Source organism: Meriones unguiculatus, chromosome 11, assembly GCF_030254825.1.
Source record: "Meriones unguiculatus strain TT.TT164.6M chromosome 11, Bangor_MerUng_6.1, whole genome shotgun sequence".
In the NCBI taxonomy this organism is placed as follows: Eukaryota; Metazoa; Chordata; class Mammalia; order Rodentia; family Muridae; genus Meriones; species Meriones unguiculatus.
Genome location: NC_083359.1, coordinates 234,393 through 253,791, shown reverse-complemented (window position 1 = coordinate 253,791; position 19,399 = coordinate 234,393). Strand labels below are relative to the sequence as shown.

General features: G+C 41.0%; 1 protein-coding gene across 5 annotated transcripts in view; it reads right to left on the bottom strand.

Annotated features, from left to right (window-relative positions):
- The window catches only part of Kiaa0753 (KIAA0753 ortholog), a 52,261-nt gene that overhangs the window by 5,965 nt on the left and 26,897 nt on the right, over positions 1-19,399 (bottom strand). For all 5 annotated transcript variants that reach the window (XM_021641664.2, XM_060363344.1, XM_060363343.1 and 2 more), the window contains 8 exons: positions 19,150-19,316; positions 17,422-17,541; positions 16,283-16,372; positions 15,972-16,061; positions 12,111-12,189; positions 10,999-11,091; positions 7,203-7,388; positions 6,134-6,215 (listed from right to left, as the gene is read on the bottom strand). In XM_021641664.2, the coding sequence (XP_021497339.1) occupies positions 6,134-6,215; positions 7,203-7,388; positions 10,999-11,091; positions 12,111-12,189; positions 15,972-16,061; positions 16,283-16,372; positions 17,422-17,541; positions 19,150-19,316 (907 nt within the window). The remainder of the gene's footprint in view (positions 1-6,133; positions 6,216-7,202; positions 7,389-10,998; positions 11,092-12,110; positions 12,190-15,971; positions 16,062-16,282; positions 16,373-17,421; positions 17,542-19,149; positions 19,317-19,399) is intronic.

Genomic DNA, 19,399 nt, shown 5'->3' with positions numbered 1-19,399 from the left:
TGATTACTCTTTGAAGCAGGAGAAAGCCACTCAGACTTGAACACGTAATTAGCTCATCTAACTGGTCTTTGGACATTGCTGCAAAAAATCTGCACGAGAGTCAAAACAGTAATTTATTAACTAGCCTGAGAGCTCTCCTGAGTTTCAGGTGATTTCTAGTTTTAAAAGTGTTTTAAGTGGGAGAAAAAAACCTGTCACTCAGGTAAAGTTCCAGCAAGATACTTTTTCTGATGTGCATGCATGTTTGTGGTCACACACTGTCAGGAACAAACAATGACAAGGTCAGCCTTTGTAAAACAAATGTTACCACTACTGAGCACAACCAATTTTCAGTTATTCTCAGAGTTGAAAGAAATGGATTAGACACCACATAACTGTAAGGACACTTTAAGTTTGGTTCTGTAATGTACCTAAGCTAACAAGCATGGATTCCTACAGTGGACAGATTCCTGGATTCCTACAGTGGCCACATGATGCTGGAATGTGTCCAGCACTCACTTCAGTTCTCAGTGCTCTAAAGAGCTCCTCTTTAAAAAAATAAAATAAAATTGTGTATGTGTATGTGTGGGTATATGCACTGGAGTGTAGGTGCCTGTAAATACCAGAAGAGGGCACTGGATGCCATGCAACTGCATTTATAAGCAGTTTAGAGCTGCCTGAGCCTGAGCCTGAGTGCTAGGAATCAAATTCCAGTCATTTTCAAGAGTAGTATGGCTAAGCAATCTCCCCAGACCCTAAAAAACTCCTCTTAAATGTTAATGCAGCCTCTACACAGAGACTTATACAGCAACTAATAATTAAAGGTTCTCCTCCTGAAAGGAAGACACTAAGTCCCTCCTAAAATTGTCTTTCACAGTATGTAACCTAACTTTTTGTGGCCCATAACCAAACCATCAGTAAAACACATTCCTTTCCTGTGTCTCCAACTTAAAAAATAAAAATAAAAAAAGTTAAAATGCCAACTGTTTGACTACACAGTCATTAGGATGATCCCTGCTGCACCTTCAGTAGGCACGATGGGAGCATGACTGAGTGACAAACATTCTAGGCCTCAGGGGACCTGGGCTTAATTAGGAAAGTTAAGGCACCTTGACAAACAACTGTAGCCTGCTAAAACGGGCTGTGGGAGTTTACAAGCAAGAACTGGGTAAAGGGAGAGAGTTCTAAAATTAAGGCTGGGTATCTCTAATTGCTTGGGACCAGAAGTGTTTCAGATGCAGGAGTGGTTTAGATTCTGAGATGTGTATAAGCTTCATTGGTTGAGCATCTCAAATTGGAAAGTTCAATACTTTAAGGCTCTGGAAGCACACTGAATCTCAGCATTTTTGTTTATGGCCGCTTGGCCTGTATAAGAAAAAGTACTGCACAGGTAGGATCACATAAGCCAGGCCCAGAAGAGCAATTCCATTACCAACCCATGAGGGAGAGGTCAGAGTTTGTCAGTAACAAGTAACGAGAACAACTAAATGCAAACCTAAAAAGAGCACATGAGTGTTCTGTTAGATCTTTCTGTCAAAATTTAACACAGAGAATACTTTTTCTAAAACAATGACCCAAATCTGTATCCTGAAATAACTCCATGTGATATAAGCTGGCATCAAACACCTACCTGCAGCTTCCTTCACATCTCTAGGTAAGTGTAATATGCACTGAATTTAAGTTCCATCGGGGTAATCCTCACCCACATCTACTCCTTTGTGAGGAAGACAAACATGAGTCAAACAGATTCGATTAACGCTTCCCAGCAAACTGTGGCAGCAGCCTAGCAACTGCAACCACAATGTAAATGTTTGAGTTTTGAAAAATGGAAGAGAAAACCAAGTCTCTTTCACCAAATGGAACTAGAAGTAAATATCTACCAGCTTCTTCCTCAAACCACAAACAGCTATCTAAGATGGACTATTAAAGTGAAAACAAACAAACACACAAACCATACAGCTTCTAGAAGAAAACAGCATCCTTTCACCTCAGTGGCAGGCAAAGGTTCCTTGAGCCACAAAAAAGAAATCGTATATAAAGGTGATTGAGGTTTTTATCAGAATTAAAACGTTAACGTCATTGAAGAGGAAGTAGTTAAGCTACACACAGGAAACAATTATCTGTAAAAATCCACTTGAGTGTTGGCTGCCAGCAACTGCTGGTGGAGTGGAGGGGGGGTGCTTAAACACTGATGCATACAGAAGGTTGTTTTGGTGTCGAGAGAGTGTGAAAATAAATGTTCTGAAATTGAGAGGGTAACAATGAACACTGGTCAGACAACCATGCGAATGTAGCACACAAAAAGGCAGTGCTGGAAAGACAGCTCAGAGTTACACTGTGTGCACATGCAAGGCACAAGGTTCAAGCCTCAGCACTGTAACATACAAAACACAGAAAAACCCAAACCAACACAAAACTTATATTTGACAAGAACTTATGCCTAGAACACACAATCTATATAATTAAAAATAAAAGATAACTCAATTAAAAAGCAGACAAAATTTTGGACTTCTCATAAAGAATTATACAGCATTGGCTGTAGCTGGATTTTGCTACTATCTCAGTTCTTCTTTTTGCCACCCTTTATTCCCACCCCCTTGGTTTCAACCCCCATCGTTAGATAGGAGAGAGAGGGATATATATATAGAGAGAGAAAGATAGAGATCCCTGAATCTAATTTCTTTCTTGTTGTTTCTTTGAACATGACTACTAACAAACTACAACCAATACCCCTGAAAGACCAACAGCCATCAACCCCACCTATGGGGGGGGGGGGCTCTAGCATTTATATACCCTCTGAAAAGTTCCCAGAATTCCAAATGCCACACAATCACTGAAACTATCTGCAGGTGGCAAAACCATGCCTCTGGCTAGAGTATGAGGAAAATCATAGCCAGCTCATGCTGACAGTCCAAAGCAGCCCCACATCCCTACACCTGAGATTAAAACAAAAAGCACATTTTTATAATATTGTTGTGCTCTTAAAGAAACCAAAATTGCCAAACTGTCACTATATTTCCCTCTTCTTTTTTTAAGACATAATTACACTGGGTATAGTGGGAAATTATAAACAGAGACATTCATGATGAATTACGTGCTTTTTGGGTTAGTGGCCAAGGTTTTCAGGAGACCTCTCCTGCTCAGTTCTAATCTTTATCAGTTTTGATGGTATCCACAGCTTTTCATTTTCTGTGGAAATATAAACAAATCCATGTTCCCAATGCAAAACTTTCGCTGGCTTCTATTCTGATGTTAACTGGCTACTGATCACTTGCAAAAGTTCAAAGTATTACTCACCAAGAAAGAGAAATTGAAGGCTGGATTGATGGCTCGGTGGCTAAGAGTTCCATAACTGAACATGAGTTCAGTTCCCAGCATACTTGGCAATTCAACAACTTAAAGACATAGCACTAGGGGGAAATCCAGTATCTTTGCGTGCCTCCACCTTCCCACCCCAAAGGCACATACACATAACTAAAAGTAACAAGAAAGCCTAAAAAATATTTGAAGAAAATGAAACGGAAACACCATGAGATGACCAATACCCTTGCCAGACTCATTACAAGGACATAGTATAAGACTGATGCTGTCAGAGGAAGCAAGTGAAACTCAACGGAGAAGGGAGCTGACAGGGCTTAGCCTCCTTGGCAACAGTCTGGCAGGCTTTTATAATTTGTAAACTTAGCACATGACCTGGCAAGTCTAAGTCTACTTCTTAGGTATTTGTCCAAGAATAATAAAAACTGATAGCCCATACAAAGATTATAAATTAATGTTTACAGTGGATTTGAGACAGAGTCTGTATGTAAACAAGGCTAACCTGGAATTCATATGGTACCCAGGATAGAACTCGTGATCCTCCTGCCTCAGCTTCAGATCACCACGTTTTCTTTTAGATTCATAATAAACTTTTACTTTGCCCTATGTAAGTGTTTGCCTGTACATATGTGTGTACACTGTGTGCCTGCTGCGTCAGTGGCCAGAAGAGAGATTCAGATCCCCAGGAACTGAAGTTACAGTCAACTGTCACTCATGTGGGTGTTGGGAACTCCAAGGTACTCTGCAAAAGCAACAAATGCAGTTACCCACCACTCGAGCACCTAAGATTTCTTTCTTTTCTTTCTTTCTTTCTTTCTTTCTTTCTTTCTTTCTTTCTTTCTTTCTTTCTTTCTTTAACAGATCTTGACTCAGATTTATTTGTAAAAACAGCATAGGACACTGGTCATCTGTAAATAGTGTGTAGGTGGGTGTGTCACACCAGTCCCTCTGTCTTTCCACTAGCAGAAGCCTTTCCTATGGGGCTTGGGCCTGGGCACCTTTGGAAGCCTGAGCTAGGGCTAAAGCCCAGGCCTTAGCTGGAGCTGTGGCCCCTGCCTTGGTTTGAACTTTGGGCTTTGGTTGGCAGAACCTACAACTCTTGGCCATGTAGCTTCGAATCCACTTCCCAACCTTGGATTGAGCGATAAAAGCCAGATGGCTGAGTCTGCGGCTGGGGCCCTTTGGCATCTCGGGCTTAATAGCTGCAGCCTTCACAAGGCCTTGATGGCCTCTGCTTGCACACTCATTGCCTTTGCATTGTTTGCCTTCATCTTCTTCGGGCCTTTTTTGTTGTGCTTCTTGGCAAAGTACATGTTCCTCAGGAACTTGGGGTCCACCACTTTAGGAGATTCCTATCTTTGTTAACGGGGTTTCTTGATGCCATTTCTGTGCCATTTGTTGGACTGGTTGTGTGTGGTGTGGTCTTGGACTTGGCCATGTCTGCACGGTAACCTGTGGCTCCCACAGCATCTGGAACTGGAAGAGCCTAAGATTTATTCTTAATAGTCCCAAACTAGAAGAAACCAACCAAAGATCCACTGGCAAACATGCAAATTAGATGTGGTATGTACATTTCAAGGAGTACTACTCAGGAAGAAATAGGGAGGGATAGAGAAAAGGGATAACTAGTAGGGTAAATGGACCCTGAGATGTTTCCAACCAATAGCTGGATTCTGTGTTACCTCTATTGCAGAAGGGACTTTAAGGTCTTGAGATGGGTGGGGACAGTAATCTATGTATGTGACTATGGGCATCTTCACTATAGGCAAACAAATAAAGGCCTGACTACAGAAGGAAAAGTGGATGACCATGGAAACAGACACTGAATAACAAGGCATATGTGGGGAATGGAGGCATCCTTAGGAACTGGAAGAACTGAAAAGAACAAATCCTCATCAGAACCCTCCAAAAGGAAGCTCCTCTAGCACCTCAACTTCTTTTTGAGACTTATTTTCAGCCTTCTGACCTCTCAAACTCTAAGAGAATAAATCTGTGTTCTAATTCAGTAATTTTTGAGTGAGGAAATAAGCAACAATACACTATAAAATGCTATGTTGACCAAACGAGTCTACACAAGAACACATCTGCCAGCAAGAGGCCATACTTGCTTAAATCTCTACATTAATCAACACGCACTAAGCACAATGTTACCTAAAGTATAGCACTGACTGGGAAGGACATGGGGAACTTTCTGCAGCAATAGTGCGCACTGTATCTACATAGAAGTTTGGGTAAGAAAAAAAATCCGTTTGTCAAAACTCCTCAAATGACACATAAGCTTTGTGCATTATATGTAATTTTTTTCAAGTTAATAAATTTGTGTATGCGTGTGGGTGCATGAGTGTGTGTGAGTGTGAGTGATGCAGATGTAAGAATGTAGACACTGGCCCAGCATGGAACATGAGTGGAGGTCAGGGAAACCTTAGATGTAAGTGAGGACTTTCCCCTTTGTTTGAGACAGGCTCTCTCTCATTGCATAGCTGGCCCAGGAACTTCTGTCAATTCTCTTGCTTCAGCCTCTCACTAAGCTATCGCCCTATCCCTTCCTTATATGTAAATTTACCCCAGAAAACAAAGTCATAAATAAATATGAAACTGAAGCTGACGCTGCACATTTGGAGTAAAATCTAACAATTTACTTTGAAATGCATAGAGAAGATCATCAGAAATGCAAAGCTGAGATGCACTGAGGACAAAGGGGTAAACAGCGACATGGTAACCTCACAGGACAAGGTGGAGATTTTGGTCATCCCTGGACAACTTTTCTCAACCTGTCAGTATGTTTGAAAACTTCAAGAGTAAAATATTGAAGGTGGAGTTAGGGAGAAACACCTACCATTTCTTTCTTCGTGCATCCGTAAGTGAGGGTCAGCATATACAATTTTATTATATCTTTGGCGAACTGTCTCCTGGTATTTCTTTAAAAAAGAAAGTTTAATTTATGAGAAAACGTAAGTTTCATTATAAACCAGAAGTAGTAAGTTTAGAAATGTTCAGCAGACAGACACTGATGAGAACAGGTGTCTGTGGGGACAGAAAGCGAGCATCTAATGACAGAAGCCTTGAATCAGCATGACTAGCATGGCTGCAACCTCAGCCAGCCTGTCTTCTAGAGCTTGCTGTGAGGACACATCATGTCCCTGTCCATCTATGGACTACCTGTATTTTACACCTCATTATTGTTTTGTCTCTAAACAGACAGATGCTATCTATTTCTACTTCTTAGGATAGCTTAGATCTAGACAGTTACCCCAATAGAGGGAAAGCAGTTAAAAGAATAGGACAGAGCGTCTTTTTTTTTTTTTTTTTTTTTTTTAGGACAGAGCGTCTTTAAACTTTTAAAAATAACCAAAAATTGTCTTCTTTATAATTTCCTATTTAGCAATGAGAAGGAAATGAGCTAATCATGGTAAGTTAATTGTGAACAGTTCCTGCCCTTGAATAATCCAGTAGGATGGCTCATGTCTGAGGTCTAAAAGTTTATAAGAAAAAGGAGTCAATCTGAAGGTAGTAGTCTAGAAATTAAAGATGAGGACATCTGTGATCTGACAGGCAACTGAATGGTGCCTATAAACAATAGATGCAAAAGTCAATAGTCCAAACTGTGGGACCAAGTCTGGGTCTCCATGCTTTTGAAATTACAAGTCACTGTTAATGAAGTGATTACAGTACAGGCCACTTACTGAGTTATATGTCAGATGGTGTTCTAAATACCATCTTTTATTCTCAAATACCCTGTGTATTAGACAAGGCAAGTGACTGACCCAAGGTCTTACACTTAGTTGGCAACAGAGCTTGGATTTAAAAGCAGGATCTGTGGCTCTGCCACACTGAGTGTCAGCAGTGTGATCAGGAGCACAGGTGTAGCCCCACTGGCAAAACAGACCAGCAGCCCAAGACCTTACTTCCATTTCCTCCATCCGGAGCATCATGGTCTCTAGATCTGGGCTGTCCTTGCTGTCCCCCATTGTGGCTGAAGTTTTTGACCCTAAGATCTTATCATGAGTCATAGCCCAGAGCTCATGAGCAGTATCTTCCAAACAGTCATCCAGCTGACAAATACTTCTGGATTCAGAAATGACACCTGAAGCCTATAAAATGAAGGAAGAAATGGTGAAAAGGTGATATAAAGAAAACTGAAAAAATTAAGGATTATTGTTGATCATTATAACCCCAAAGCATAGTGATCTCTCTCTCTCTCTCTCCTCTTCCTCTTTCTGGTTTTTTTAAAGACAGGGTAGCCCTGTCTGTCAGTGTAGCCCTGGCTGTCCTAGAACTCACTCTGTAGACCAGGCTGGCCTGGTACTCAGAGATCCCCCTGTCTCATTAACATGTCCAGTAGGGCATATCTTCCAACCTATACTGTGGCACTAAGAAGCTTGTCTAGTACTTAGCACAAGAACATTCAGTGAAAAACGACTACTACGGCAACTGAAAACAACCTTTCCACTTTACAGAAAGTAAATGAATGCTAAAGAAATAAAAATCTAAAGAAACAAATTAAAGAAAAAAATAAAGAAGAAAAGTTAAAAGACCTGGACTCCCCTTTTCTGAGGAGTAGGGGAGAAGGGAGAGGGAGAAAAGGGTGGGAGGATGAGATTAGGAGAGGAGGGAGGGGGCTACAGTTGGGATATAAAGAATTTTTAAAACTTTAAAAAATATATTTAATTATTTAATTTTTGTACCAATTGAACATTTTATTAAATAAAAATATTTTATAAAGTTAAAAAATATAAAAGTTAAAGAAATAAAAATCAGTTGAGATTACAAAAATAACCTAGAGACAGTATACCAACAGGACCGGTCTAATTAATTAAGAAATGTGTCTGTTAGCATGAGTACTGTTTTGCACTTATACAGGCTGGAGTACAGCTGGCTGGAGTATAGCTGGCCGTAGTGGGGCATGCCATAATTTCCATCTTAAAGACTTTTTTTCCCCTTGTTTTGTTTTTTTAAAACAGGGTTTCTCTGTGTAGCCCTGGCTATCCTAGAACTCACTAAACCAGGCTGCCCTCAAACTGAGAGATCTTCCTGGCCTCTGCCTCTGTCTCCCAGGTGCTGGGATTAAAGGTGTGCACCACTACCATTTGGTGAAAGACAGTTTTTCTATGAATCTGTGTTTACAGTTCTCAGCTCTTTCCTAAGATAACATATTATTTTTTAAAATCCTAATTCAGTAAGACAATATCCACAGTTAATGTTTGCTTACTTTTATTTTTTCCACTTAATTAAAAAATTAATTAAAATATAATTACAAAACTTTCCCCCTTCCCTTTCCTCTATCCAATCATTTCCATGACCCTCCTCTTATTCTCAAACTGCTAGCCTCTACTTTATTATTTCACACACACACACACACACACACACACACAAATACAACCTGCTGAGATCACTCAGTGTTGCTTTTGTATACATTTCCAGGATTGACCACTTTGGTTTGGATAATCAATTAGGGGCTTCATCTCTGGGAAAAACTGATTCTCCCTCTCTCAGTCATTAGTTGCCTGTTTAGTTTTTGTTTGGTTGGGTTTTTTTTGTTTTTGTTTTGTTTTGTTTTTTTGAGACATTTCTCTGCGCAGCCTTGACTGTCCTGGAACATACTGTCACTCTGTAGACCGGCTGGCCTAAAACTCACAAAGATCTGCCTGCCTCTGCCTCACCAGTGTTGGGAATGAAAGTATGATCCACCACCGCCTAACTCTGTTGGGTTATTTTTAACACTAAATATTTATGTACAACCTAGAAAACTTCTTGCAATGAGAATGTTTCTAACAGCCCAGAATTCTACAGAGATGGGTTTTCTCTTTCAAACAATTGTATTAAAGATGATTTAATGTCTACAAAGTAATTTGTGTATAAAAAGCCTGTTACCATTAGTATTAGTAATTCATTTTGTTTTCCTTTCATATTGAAATGCCTTATGGAGCTGCTTTCCTAGGTTAAATGCTAGCCCATCACTTTACTGGGAGTCTAAAAGGGGTTTTTAGTGGTCACTCTGTACAAAAAATACACCAAGTCACCACACACTCAAGACTGTAATGACCATTGAAGGCTTAGTTTCAGTCTTAGCAGCCTGACTTCACATGGGACTCCAACACAAAAGAGGAGCTCAGAAGAATTACAACAACGAAACTACAGCTAAAATCCTGCTTAACAGTTAAATTAGTTGAATAGTTCTTGATCTATAGTCTTGTTGCTCCCAAGGAAACTTCACTCCTGCTTCCTCCTAACTCCTTTATATTTGCCTGTTACTTGCTTTGAGCAAGCACCTTCTTTCAACCTTTAGAAAACTAAAGGAATACAACTTGGACCTTCTACTCAGAAGTCCCTAAGGCCAGTGAGATAGGGACAGGGACAGGGACAGGGACCAGTCCCCTAAACATTAAAAGCAAATCCTCCAGAGGAAGATCAGCCTGGACAAGAAGAAAAGAGATTTTTATTTTTCTCAAATGCTTTCAATTCTATCTTGGACCTTCTTTCTTTCTGCTAGGCCAGGCATGGTCATGTACTGAGTACTCAAAACTTGCTTGGCTACCAAAAACATTAGGCTTTAAGAAGAAAGGAAATTAGGCCAGTAATGATCCAAAGTAGGCTGAATGGAAGGAAATGAGGGCGGCTATTCTTCTACCATAGGCCATCAACAGTCAGGGCCACAGTTTATCTACACTCTGTGATGCGGGAAGAGATCCAAGTGTACCAATAAGCTCCTGTGGCTCTAGAGATGTCTGTGAGCTGTTCGCAAGGCTGATCCAGACACAGAACTAAATATTCACATAAGAAAAATAATTTTCTCTCTTGCTTAGTTTCTTTAGATGCACAGGTTTTAGTGGGTTTGTCCTATGTTGTATGTCTATATGAGTGAGTATATACCATGTAAGCAAGAGAGAGGACCCTAACTAAAATGTCCAATCCCCATCCGGAAAGGCAAAGAGGATGGACATCAGAAGAAGAAGAAAACAGGAAACAACCTAGGAACCTACCACAGAGGGCCTCTGAAAGCCTCTGCCCTACAGACTATCAATGCAGATGCTGAGCCTGATGGGCAACTGTTGGGCAGAGGGAAGGGAATTTTATGTAAGAACTGGGAAATAGTAAGAGTTGGAGAGGACAGGGTTTCCACAAGGAGAGCAACAGAACCAGAAAATTTGAACACAGAGAACTTCCCAGAGACTCATACTCCAACCAAGGACTATTCATAGAGATAACCCAGAACCCCTGCACAGATGTAGCCCAGGGCAGCTCAGAGTCCAATTGGGTTACATAGTAATGTGAAGAGGGACTGCCTCTGACATAATCTGATTGGCCTGCTCTTTGATCGCCTCCCCCTGGGGAGCAGCCTTACCAGGCCATAGTAGAGGACAATGCAGCCACTTTTGATGTGAACTGATAGACTAAGATCAGAAAGGAGAGGAGAACCTCCCCTATCAGTGGACTTGGGGAGTGGCATGCATGCAGAGGGAGGAGGGAGGGTGGGATTGGGAGGGGAGGAGGGAGGGGCTTATGGGGGGATGCAGAATGAATAAAGTGTAATTGATGAAAAATTTAAAAAAAATAAAAAAAAAATAAAAAAAATAAAAAAAAGAAAAATAATTTTCATTCTCTTTGAATAGGATAATGTAGTTTGCAAAATAATCAGCATACCATTTTCCTTTGACTGGAGACATTACCATGCAATAATAGCAGAATACCAACAACACATACCTGCTCTGCAGGCTGGGCTGCCACTGCTGCTGCTGTATTACACGACGGACGATCTTTCAAATGACTATTTACTTCCACAGAAGAGTTAACTCTCTATTAAAATGGACAAATACATTCATAGATTATAAAAATTCAAATTCATATTAAAACAAATGATTCATGTTGAGAATAACTTGTATGGAACTATTCATCAGCTCTAGGTGCACTAGGCTTTTTGCAGCAATTAAAGCATAAGGTCCTCATGAAAACAAATGTCATGTGTTGTTCTTGGCGCTCCAGACATTTTTTTTTATCTCTCAACTTTGCAAACACTGACAATAGCTATATGTTGTTATGTAGTCATTCAACTTGCCTGTTGTATACTTTGCTCAATAGCCACGTGAGGAGGATGCACAGCTCCAGCTCTAGATGCTCTCTCAGGCTAATAATGTGAGGATCTCCATGGATTTTAATAACTTGACACTTCTTAGTCTCAGAATGCCATTCAATCAATTAAAGTCATAACATTCTTATGTGGCCTCATCTATAAACGTGAAAATGACATGGCTTCTGCTTCCAGGAAGGATCCATCATACCTCACTATTGAATCCCTACAGCTTACAGGAGGGTGACCTAAACTGGAATGCCTTAAATCATCTCATCTTTGAGAAAGTCCCAGCTTGTGTAGAAGTGCCCCAAACTTCCCTCTCCAAATGGAAAATAACCAATCATTCTAAGTTACCAAGGTCACAGAGACCAGCATCCAGGAGATCAATAGGCGAACACTGTCTTTATCAATAGATTGACTTGGAAAGAATGGAAAATAGACTCTTAACTCCTTCCCCAAGTTAAAATGTCACCCTTCTCAAAAGCAGTGCTTCTCTTCCCCTTCCCCATACCCACTCATTCCCCACCTACAAGAGGACACATGGATAGTGGATATTGTGTGGTGGTCTGGAGGTGTTAAAGAGCCCCAGCAGTGAAACCGCATTCTGCACTGCAGGCTCATCGCCCTGCAGCCTCCCACCAACAAAGAGACACTTGGCTCTCTAAAAAAGTGTCAGTGTGACCTACGTAACAACTCTTTTTCATTTCTGAACTGCCAATGGCAAGCAAATGAGAGAATCAATTACCTGGGCCTTGATCAAGAGGGGCTTCAATCGCTCCAATACTGCCTCCTCTACCTTGTCAGCTAACTCAGTAGCAGAGACACTGTTTAGAAGTAAAATTGAAAATTCAAGTAAGAAACTAGAATGTCCTATTCCACATAATCATGTAACTCCTCCAGGTAAAGGCAAAAAAAAAAAAAAAAAAAAAAAGTAATGACAAATCGACAGTGCTCCTCCAACTGCAGTGACTGCATGCATTCCCTGGGGTCTTGTAAAAGGTAGACTTGGATTCAGTTGCTCCAAATGAAACCAAAGAACCTTACTCCCTCTCTCTCCCCCACCTTCTCTCTGCTTACAGATCAGCATGTAGCTCTCAGCTACTTCTCCAGCGTCAAGCCTGCCTGCCACCATGTTATCTGCCATGAGGATAATGGACTAAGCTTTTGAAACTGTAAGCAAGCCCCCAATTAAATGCTTTCTTTTATAAGAGTTGCATTGATCATGGTGTCTCTGCACAGCAATAGAACAGTAACTAAGACAAAACCCAAAATATACAAGAAACACAAAATGCAGCAAATTCACTCTGGGCATTTACTATAGAGAAATAAAAGCACATCACACAATACATGGATGTTTATACAATCTTTCATCATAATAATGACCAAACCAAAGACAACTCAGATGTTCCTCAGTTGTTTATGAAGATTAATGAACCATGAGATCTGCCTCACCAACAGAAAGAATGAACGAATAATCAATATAGTGACCAGAATGACTCTTCAGAAAATTTTATTAGGAAAGAAAAAGTCAATTCAAGGGCAGGTGAGATGGCTCAGTAGCTAAAGGCATTTGCTGCCAAGGCTGATGACCAGAGTTTAATTCCCATAATTGAATGAGAGAACTGACTCCTGCAAGCTGGCCTCTGGATTAGTAGCTGCCATGCTTACCTCTGAGGTAGCTGGGGGCAGCAGGAAAGTATGTATGACTACAAAAGGGCAACATGAGGGATGGCGGTGGTGGTGGTGGGTATGTTCTGGACTATTTCAATGTCAGCTAGTCACATGTACCCTCAGTGTGTCAATATCTCTATCCTGGCTATATGTAGTCAACGGTTTGTTAAAACATTACACATGGTAGCTAAGAAATGAGTACCCAATATTTTTCTGTATTATTACAACTGTGTGAATTTACAATTATCTAATAATTAAAGGTTTAATATTAACAAATTTTCCACTAAAATAATTTCCAAGTAAGATTTCTATAATAAGGCTGATAACAGATATACAAAATTAGCAAATATAAGCAAAGAACAGACATTTTTAGATTTGAAATGTCTGGAAAAAAAAAATACTTCTTTCCCTCCAACTAAGTATTTTTTTTTTTTTTTTTTTGAGACAAAGCCAAAAATGAGCTGGCCTTGTGGCAATCTTCCTGCCGTGGTCTTCCCAGTGCTGGGATTATAGGTAAACACTAGCACACCTAGCTCATCCTGCTAGGTTTTAAGAACCTAGCAGAATGGCTCCTTTAAGGGGTGAAGAAGGTCCATTCTGCCATCAGTGAGATTGCTGTGGTGGTTTGAATGAGAACAGCTCCAACAAGCTCACGTTTGAATACCTGGTCCCATTTGGTGGAACTGTTTTATTTGCGAAGAATTAGGAGGTGTGGCCTTGTCAGAGGAGATGTGTCACCTGGGGAGCACTTTGAGGTTCCAAAGCCATTACCATTGTCCCTGTCTCTCTCTCTTTCTCTGCCTCCCATTTGTAGAACAAAATGTGAACTCTTAGCCATTCCTTCATGCTGCTATCATGTCTAATATTCTGAAACGTGTAAGCTTTCTTTGGTAAGTTGCCTTAGTCATGGTGTTTTATTACAGCAAAAAAGTGATTAAGACTGGGTAATCAAAGAACACATCCACATTCACAAGGGGATACACAAAGTAGGCTTCCACAAGTGTGCCCCCTAAACACCCAGAGATCTGAAATCTTCCATAGGGAGATGGGAATTCCAGATATGCACACTGATACCAGACTCAACAAAGCCATCTGGGCCAAGTATATTTAACTGTATGAGGAATGTTCTTATCATATCTGCATGTTTTTGTCCAGAAAATGAAGATGGGAATCACCAAACAACAAGTTCTATACTTTAGTAATCTATGTTCTTGTTATCACATTCAAAACCCTACAGACAAAACAACAAAAACCACTAATAATCCAACAGCCCCCATCTCGGACATACAAAAACCCTACAGCCAATGTGGGTGAGAACTACCTGCAGTGTCAAATAAAGCTTTAAAATTGCAATTATTAGAAGAAGCTAAATAAGGCTGTGCTATAAGACCACAAACAGGAAGGGGACAAAACAACATGGAAACCCATGTGAGCAAACCTAGCATAAATCCTTGTTTTGTCTTCCCTGATGCTGATGACATGCTTGACCCTCTGACCTATCTGCTAAGGGTCCTCACCTCATCCTGATAGGCTGCTCAGACAGAGCAGAGAAGGCAGAGCACCAGGCAGTCCACTTTCCAGACTAGGCTTCCAGAAGTTCAGTGGACCTAGTTTTCCTACAGCCCGAGGTGGTAAACCCCATTGCCTGCCCTGACTCACTTGTGCCCTGGCTCTACAAGTCCTGGGTGGGGCTCTTAAATACTCCAAGGAAAGCTTAAGGTCAGGTTATGATCCAGGTTCTGCAACTTAATCTCCTGAGTCTTCATCTAATACCAGCAAAACTGCTCTTCCCATGGTCAGCTAATTTTGTACTCCAATTTCCAAAATTAAGGTTGTTGGCAGAAATGTATATATCAGCAGGAGATTTGTGAACAAAGGTAATGAAGAGATAAACTCAGGAGTCAGGGCAGTAGGTACCTCTAGGGGAAAGGAGGTATAGCTTCTACACTATATTACCTAGTATGGGAGGCAACGCACAGTGTGCATTTATAATATTTTGAACCATATATGTGAATTTAGTGTGTCTTTCTACATGTATGCAACATGTATTTTTAAAAAAATCACATACAAAGTAATATATGAGATGTAAAAAAACAAGCGGATAGGAGTCACAAACAGTCAACCTTCTAATAGCTAGTTGGAAGCAGACTCCCTCCAACAGCAGTGACCACAGCGTCACAGAGGTGTGCATATACATGCTGCCCACCTCTTGGAAACATCAGAAAACTCAGGAAGTATCAGTTATGTGTGTAGGAGGTATCCTTCAAATCCTAAGACTATATGAAATCTTAACCATACTCACCTTGGTCTCTAATGAAAGAACCACAGCCCAGTAACTGGGACTGAATGCTGTCACAAATGACGATAAAATTACACAAATGTTTCAATCAGTGCTTTGTTCATTTGACTAAACAGTGAATGGCTATCAGAGATAGAAAAAAAAAATAATAAAACTAGTCAACTGTGGCAGTGGCATCGCATCAGCACCATTACATCTGAAGCATATTTCTTTATTGCCTGTTAGGTGGCAGCACTCTTAGGTGATAAATGGGAAAAGCAACATCATTTGAAAGCTTCAGACTGCATTCATGCCAACATGTGAAACGATAACATCCCCACACTCATTATTCACACACACCACGAACTTCCACACACCCTCAGAAAGACTGGCACGCACCTAGCACGCAAAGCAGCAAACAAGAAGCAAACACAGAACTCCCCCCAGATCATACATGCCTTTGCAATTCTCCTTCACACTCAACACACAACCAGGAAACTGTGATGTGGTGCACATAGAAACATGTAAATGTTCATCCATTCCATTACTCACTTTTGGAATGACACGAGATCAAGAGTCCAGATAGGCTATTCAAACTCTATTGATCAATTAAAATAGGAACACATACCCCATCACTCCTCAGGAGCAAACACATACCTTAATTTTTGAAGTGTATCCATTTCTTCAGCTTTTAGCTCATCCAACTCTTTGGTTCTTCTAGAAGTCTCAGCCTCAAGCCAAATGATCCTAGAGTGCAGTAAGCCATATCAATTCTCCTCAAAGCAGAGTCAGGAATCTCTTGACAGGTTCTATCTCAGCTCTACCACAGGTCTCCTAGGTTGCTTCACAGTCTTAAGTAGGCATGAAGCCAGTAAGCACAAGTGTGACTGACATCAACAACCTGGACTCACTGTCCAAGGAGTCAGAACAAGTCAGCCTTTTTGTTTCCCTTAGAAACAAATACTTACCTCTGTTTTCGCATTCTTTCCATCTCTTTGGCTTCAAATTCTTCTAGTTCCTTCAATCTTTTGGAAGACTCAGCATCTGGCCAAGGAAGCCTAACATATAGTACAAGAATCACGGTAACCATGCCTCAATGCCACAGGGTGTCATTACCATAGAAACAGAGGAAAAATGAGGCCCCTCCCCCTAACCCAGCACCAATCCTGACTCTATTAAAGGATTCAAAAAAGTAATGTATTTATTGTGTATCCAGGAAGCTCCCACAACATATTCCTATAAAAGGATATTTATGCATAAAAGTTCTTCAAGTTAATTTATACACAAAAAGCTGCCAGCAAGAAAGCCAACCACTTCTGCTCTCAGGACATGTAACTTATTTAGAAAAGAAGCAGAGCCCAGTGTAGGTGTATAAAAGCCAAATAAAAACAAAAGGGAAAGTTAACTGTAAACAGCTTTATTGTACATGCACGGTAAAGAGCTTTGACTCCTTCATTTGTGGATAATGGAATGTTCTGCAATGGCCCACTCATCTCTAAAGGGCTGAAGATGGAGCTGGGGCTTCACACACTGGAACCTGCAGGGGCTTCCTGCACGCGGGAGCCTTGCTGTTCTCCTGAGCTCCCCCAGCCCTAATACCCACTTCCATTTCTGCTGTCCCAGAATTGCCACAGTAATTTCAGCCAAACAAATACAGAGCAAGCTGTTTTCACTGATATCTTCCTTTGGAACACTCTCATTATACTCCTCACATTTATTCCTGCCTGTGCAAGTCCTCCTTGCATGAAGCTTTATTCTCTGCAGCAAGAAGTAAACACTCCCTGTTCTAACCCTGCCCAGATCTTAGGGCGTACGTATACCACACTCTTCTTTAAAACACAGCTAATTACTTGTATTTCCCACTGGCTGCAAATAAAGACTGGGATTATGGTCTTATTTGCTCTTTTTAAAAAAGTACATAGTGCACACAACTGTGCCGTGTTCAAATTGGCAAACGACATAACATAGAAGTCTTTGAATGAATGAAATAAGAGAGAATAAAAGAGTGGTGAGCTTGTGGTAAGCTGGAGAGTGTAATAGGAAGTTCAACCATCTAATTTAGGCACTCGAAAGGCAAGAAGGGCTTTCCTTCAGTCTGTATACAAACCTGGCTGCTTCTTGTTCGGTAGCACCTCCCAACTGACTTTCTTCGTGGGTGTCCTCTTGCTGTAGGGACTTTTCCTTTGCAGCATCTCCAGGACTGGACTTCACCTTTAGCCAAGCGGCACTACTCAGAATGGGAAAGGATGCCTTTTATAGTCATTCATTCACCTCCCGTGACTCGCCCTAAGAGAACTACGTAATGCTGATCTACAGCTCAGTGCCTGGCAGCTACATGAAAAAAAATGAATGTGAAGGGATCCTCCAGCTCTCATGCCCAATGTCAAAGGGAAAAGATCCCTTTGCCTCAAAGAAGCAGTCAGTATTTTAATTAACAAAAGACTGTCACAGAGTAAAGAATGTACTTCAACAAAATATGCTTTGAATATATCAGTCACTACTAATATCCCAGGTCACATTCCTCTATGTGTCTGTGTTAGGTCTCACACAGCACTGTGGTCCAGGCAGCCTTATCTGCCCCAGGTCTTCATATACCATATGTACTGCCTAGAGCAGTGGTTCTCAACCTTCCTAACGCTGAAACCTTTTAATACAGTTCCTCATGCTGTGGTGACCCCAACCATAAAGTTATTTCATTGCTGCTTCATAACTGTAATTTTGCTACTGTTATGAATCAGAATATAAATACCTGATATGCAGAGTAGCTGCTATGTGACCCTTGTGACACAGTCATTTGACCCCAAAGGGGTCATGACCCACAGATTGAGAACCTCTGGTCTAGAAACTAGTATATTGTACATTTGGTTAACAGTGCAAATTCCAACCAACTCAACTCACAACCCTGTATTGACTCGTATAAAACAAAGAAATCAGAACACAGTCATGAAAGCAAAATAAAACACCCCCCCCCAACACACACACAGTCCGGTCAGAAGATCCAGCTTTTGGTCACATAAGCTTCTTTCGGCACTGCTCCTTCTCCTTCCCAAGGGTGATGTGTGAGAACTGTCACAGATTCATACCATACACACCTGAAAGGGGGGGCTCCCTATAGCCAGGCCCTTCCAGCAGTCAGTCCCCTTCTCCTTGCTCTCACATAGCTGTTTGTGTCTCCTCCTTTGCACTGCTAGACCATCTTTCTAGTTCTTTCCACTGTGTCATCAAGGACTCCCAAACATTAGCAAAAACTCCCTTTTATCTTTAGCCATCCCACCCCCCTAGCCTGTTTCAAACTGGACCCTGCTCCCCGAGAACAGTACCTTCTCTCTAGCCCTGTGGGATAGCAGTTCCATACTGTCCTCACACTATAAGGGCGGGTAACAAGTAATGTCAGCATTACAATGTCTAGCTTCCAAACATAAGGAAAAGTCAGGGAACTATGGATGAGCTCAGAGTTTACAGCTAACTTGACTTAAAATGACAATTATTAAAAAATATTTACTCATTCAGCCAAGATTAAGTGAATGCCTAGTATGTGTAGGTACTGGACATTAAGATAGAGATATAATGCCCAGCCTTGGGGAAGCACAGTCTGTTCGCAGAGCAGACAACACAGTCTACAATTCTTCCTGCACTGACACATACCCACTGGGCACTGAGGTGTTCCGCCCACAGACAGGTACAAAATGGAACCAATAGGCTTGAAGACAAAAACCTCACATATCACTCACCCAAATAAGCATTTATTTAAATAAGCAGTTATCTGTTCTAATGTGTGTCATCTGCGGAAGAAAATAAAGCTATGCAATCTCAAAGTCCTTGAACTTTTGCATACCATTTAGGAGAAGCTGGTGGGGATGTGGGGTTTGGAGGTATCCAAGGAGGCCTGTAGTCTTTCACAGGCTGTCGGTTTATTTTTAGTCTGGATGAAACTGTTGTCTGATGCAACCTGCTTTTGCTGTAGGGTTGGTTTGGTCGTTTTTTTTCAGATATGTGGAGTGCCTGCAAGGAGTAAACATGCATTGCAAAGCCAAACAAGTATCAAAGACACTCTAAGTTTCAACAGATGACTCATTGGAGCGTGA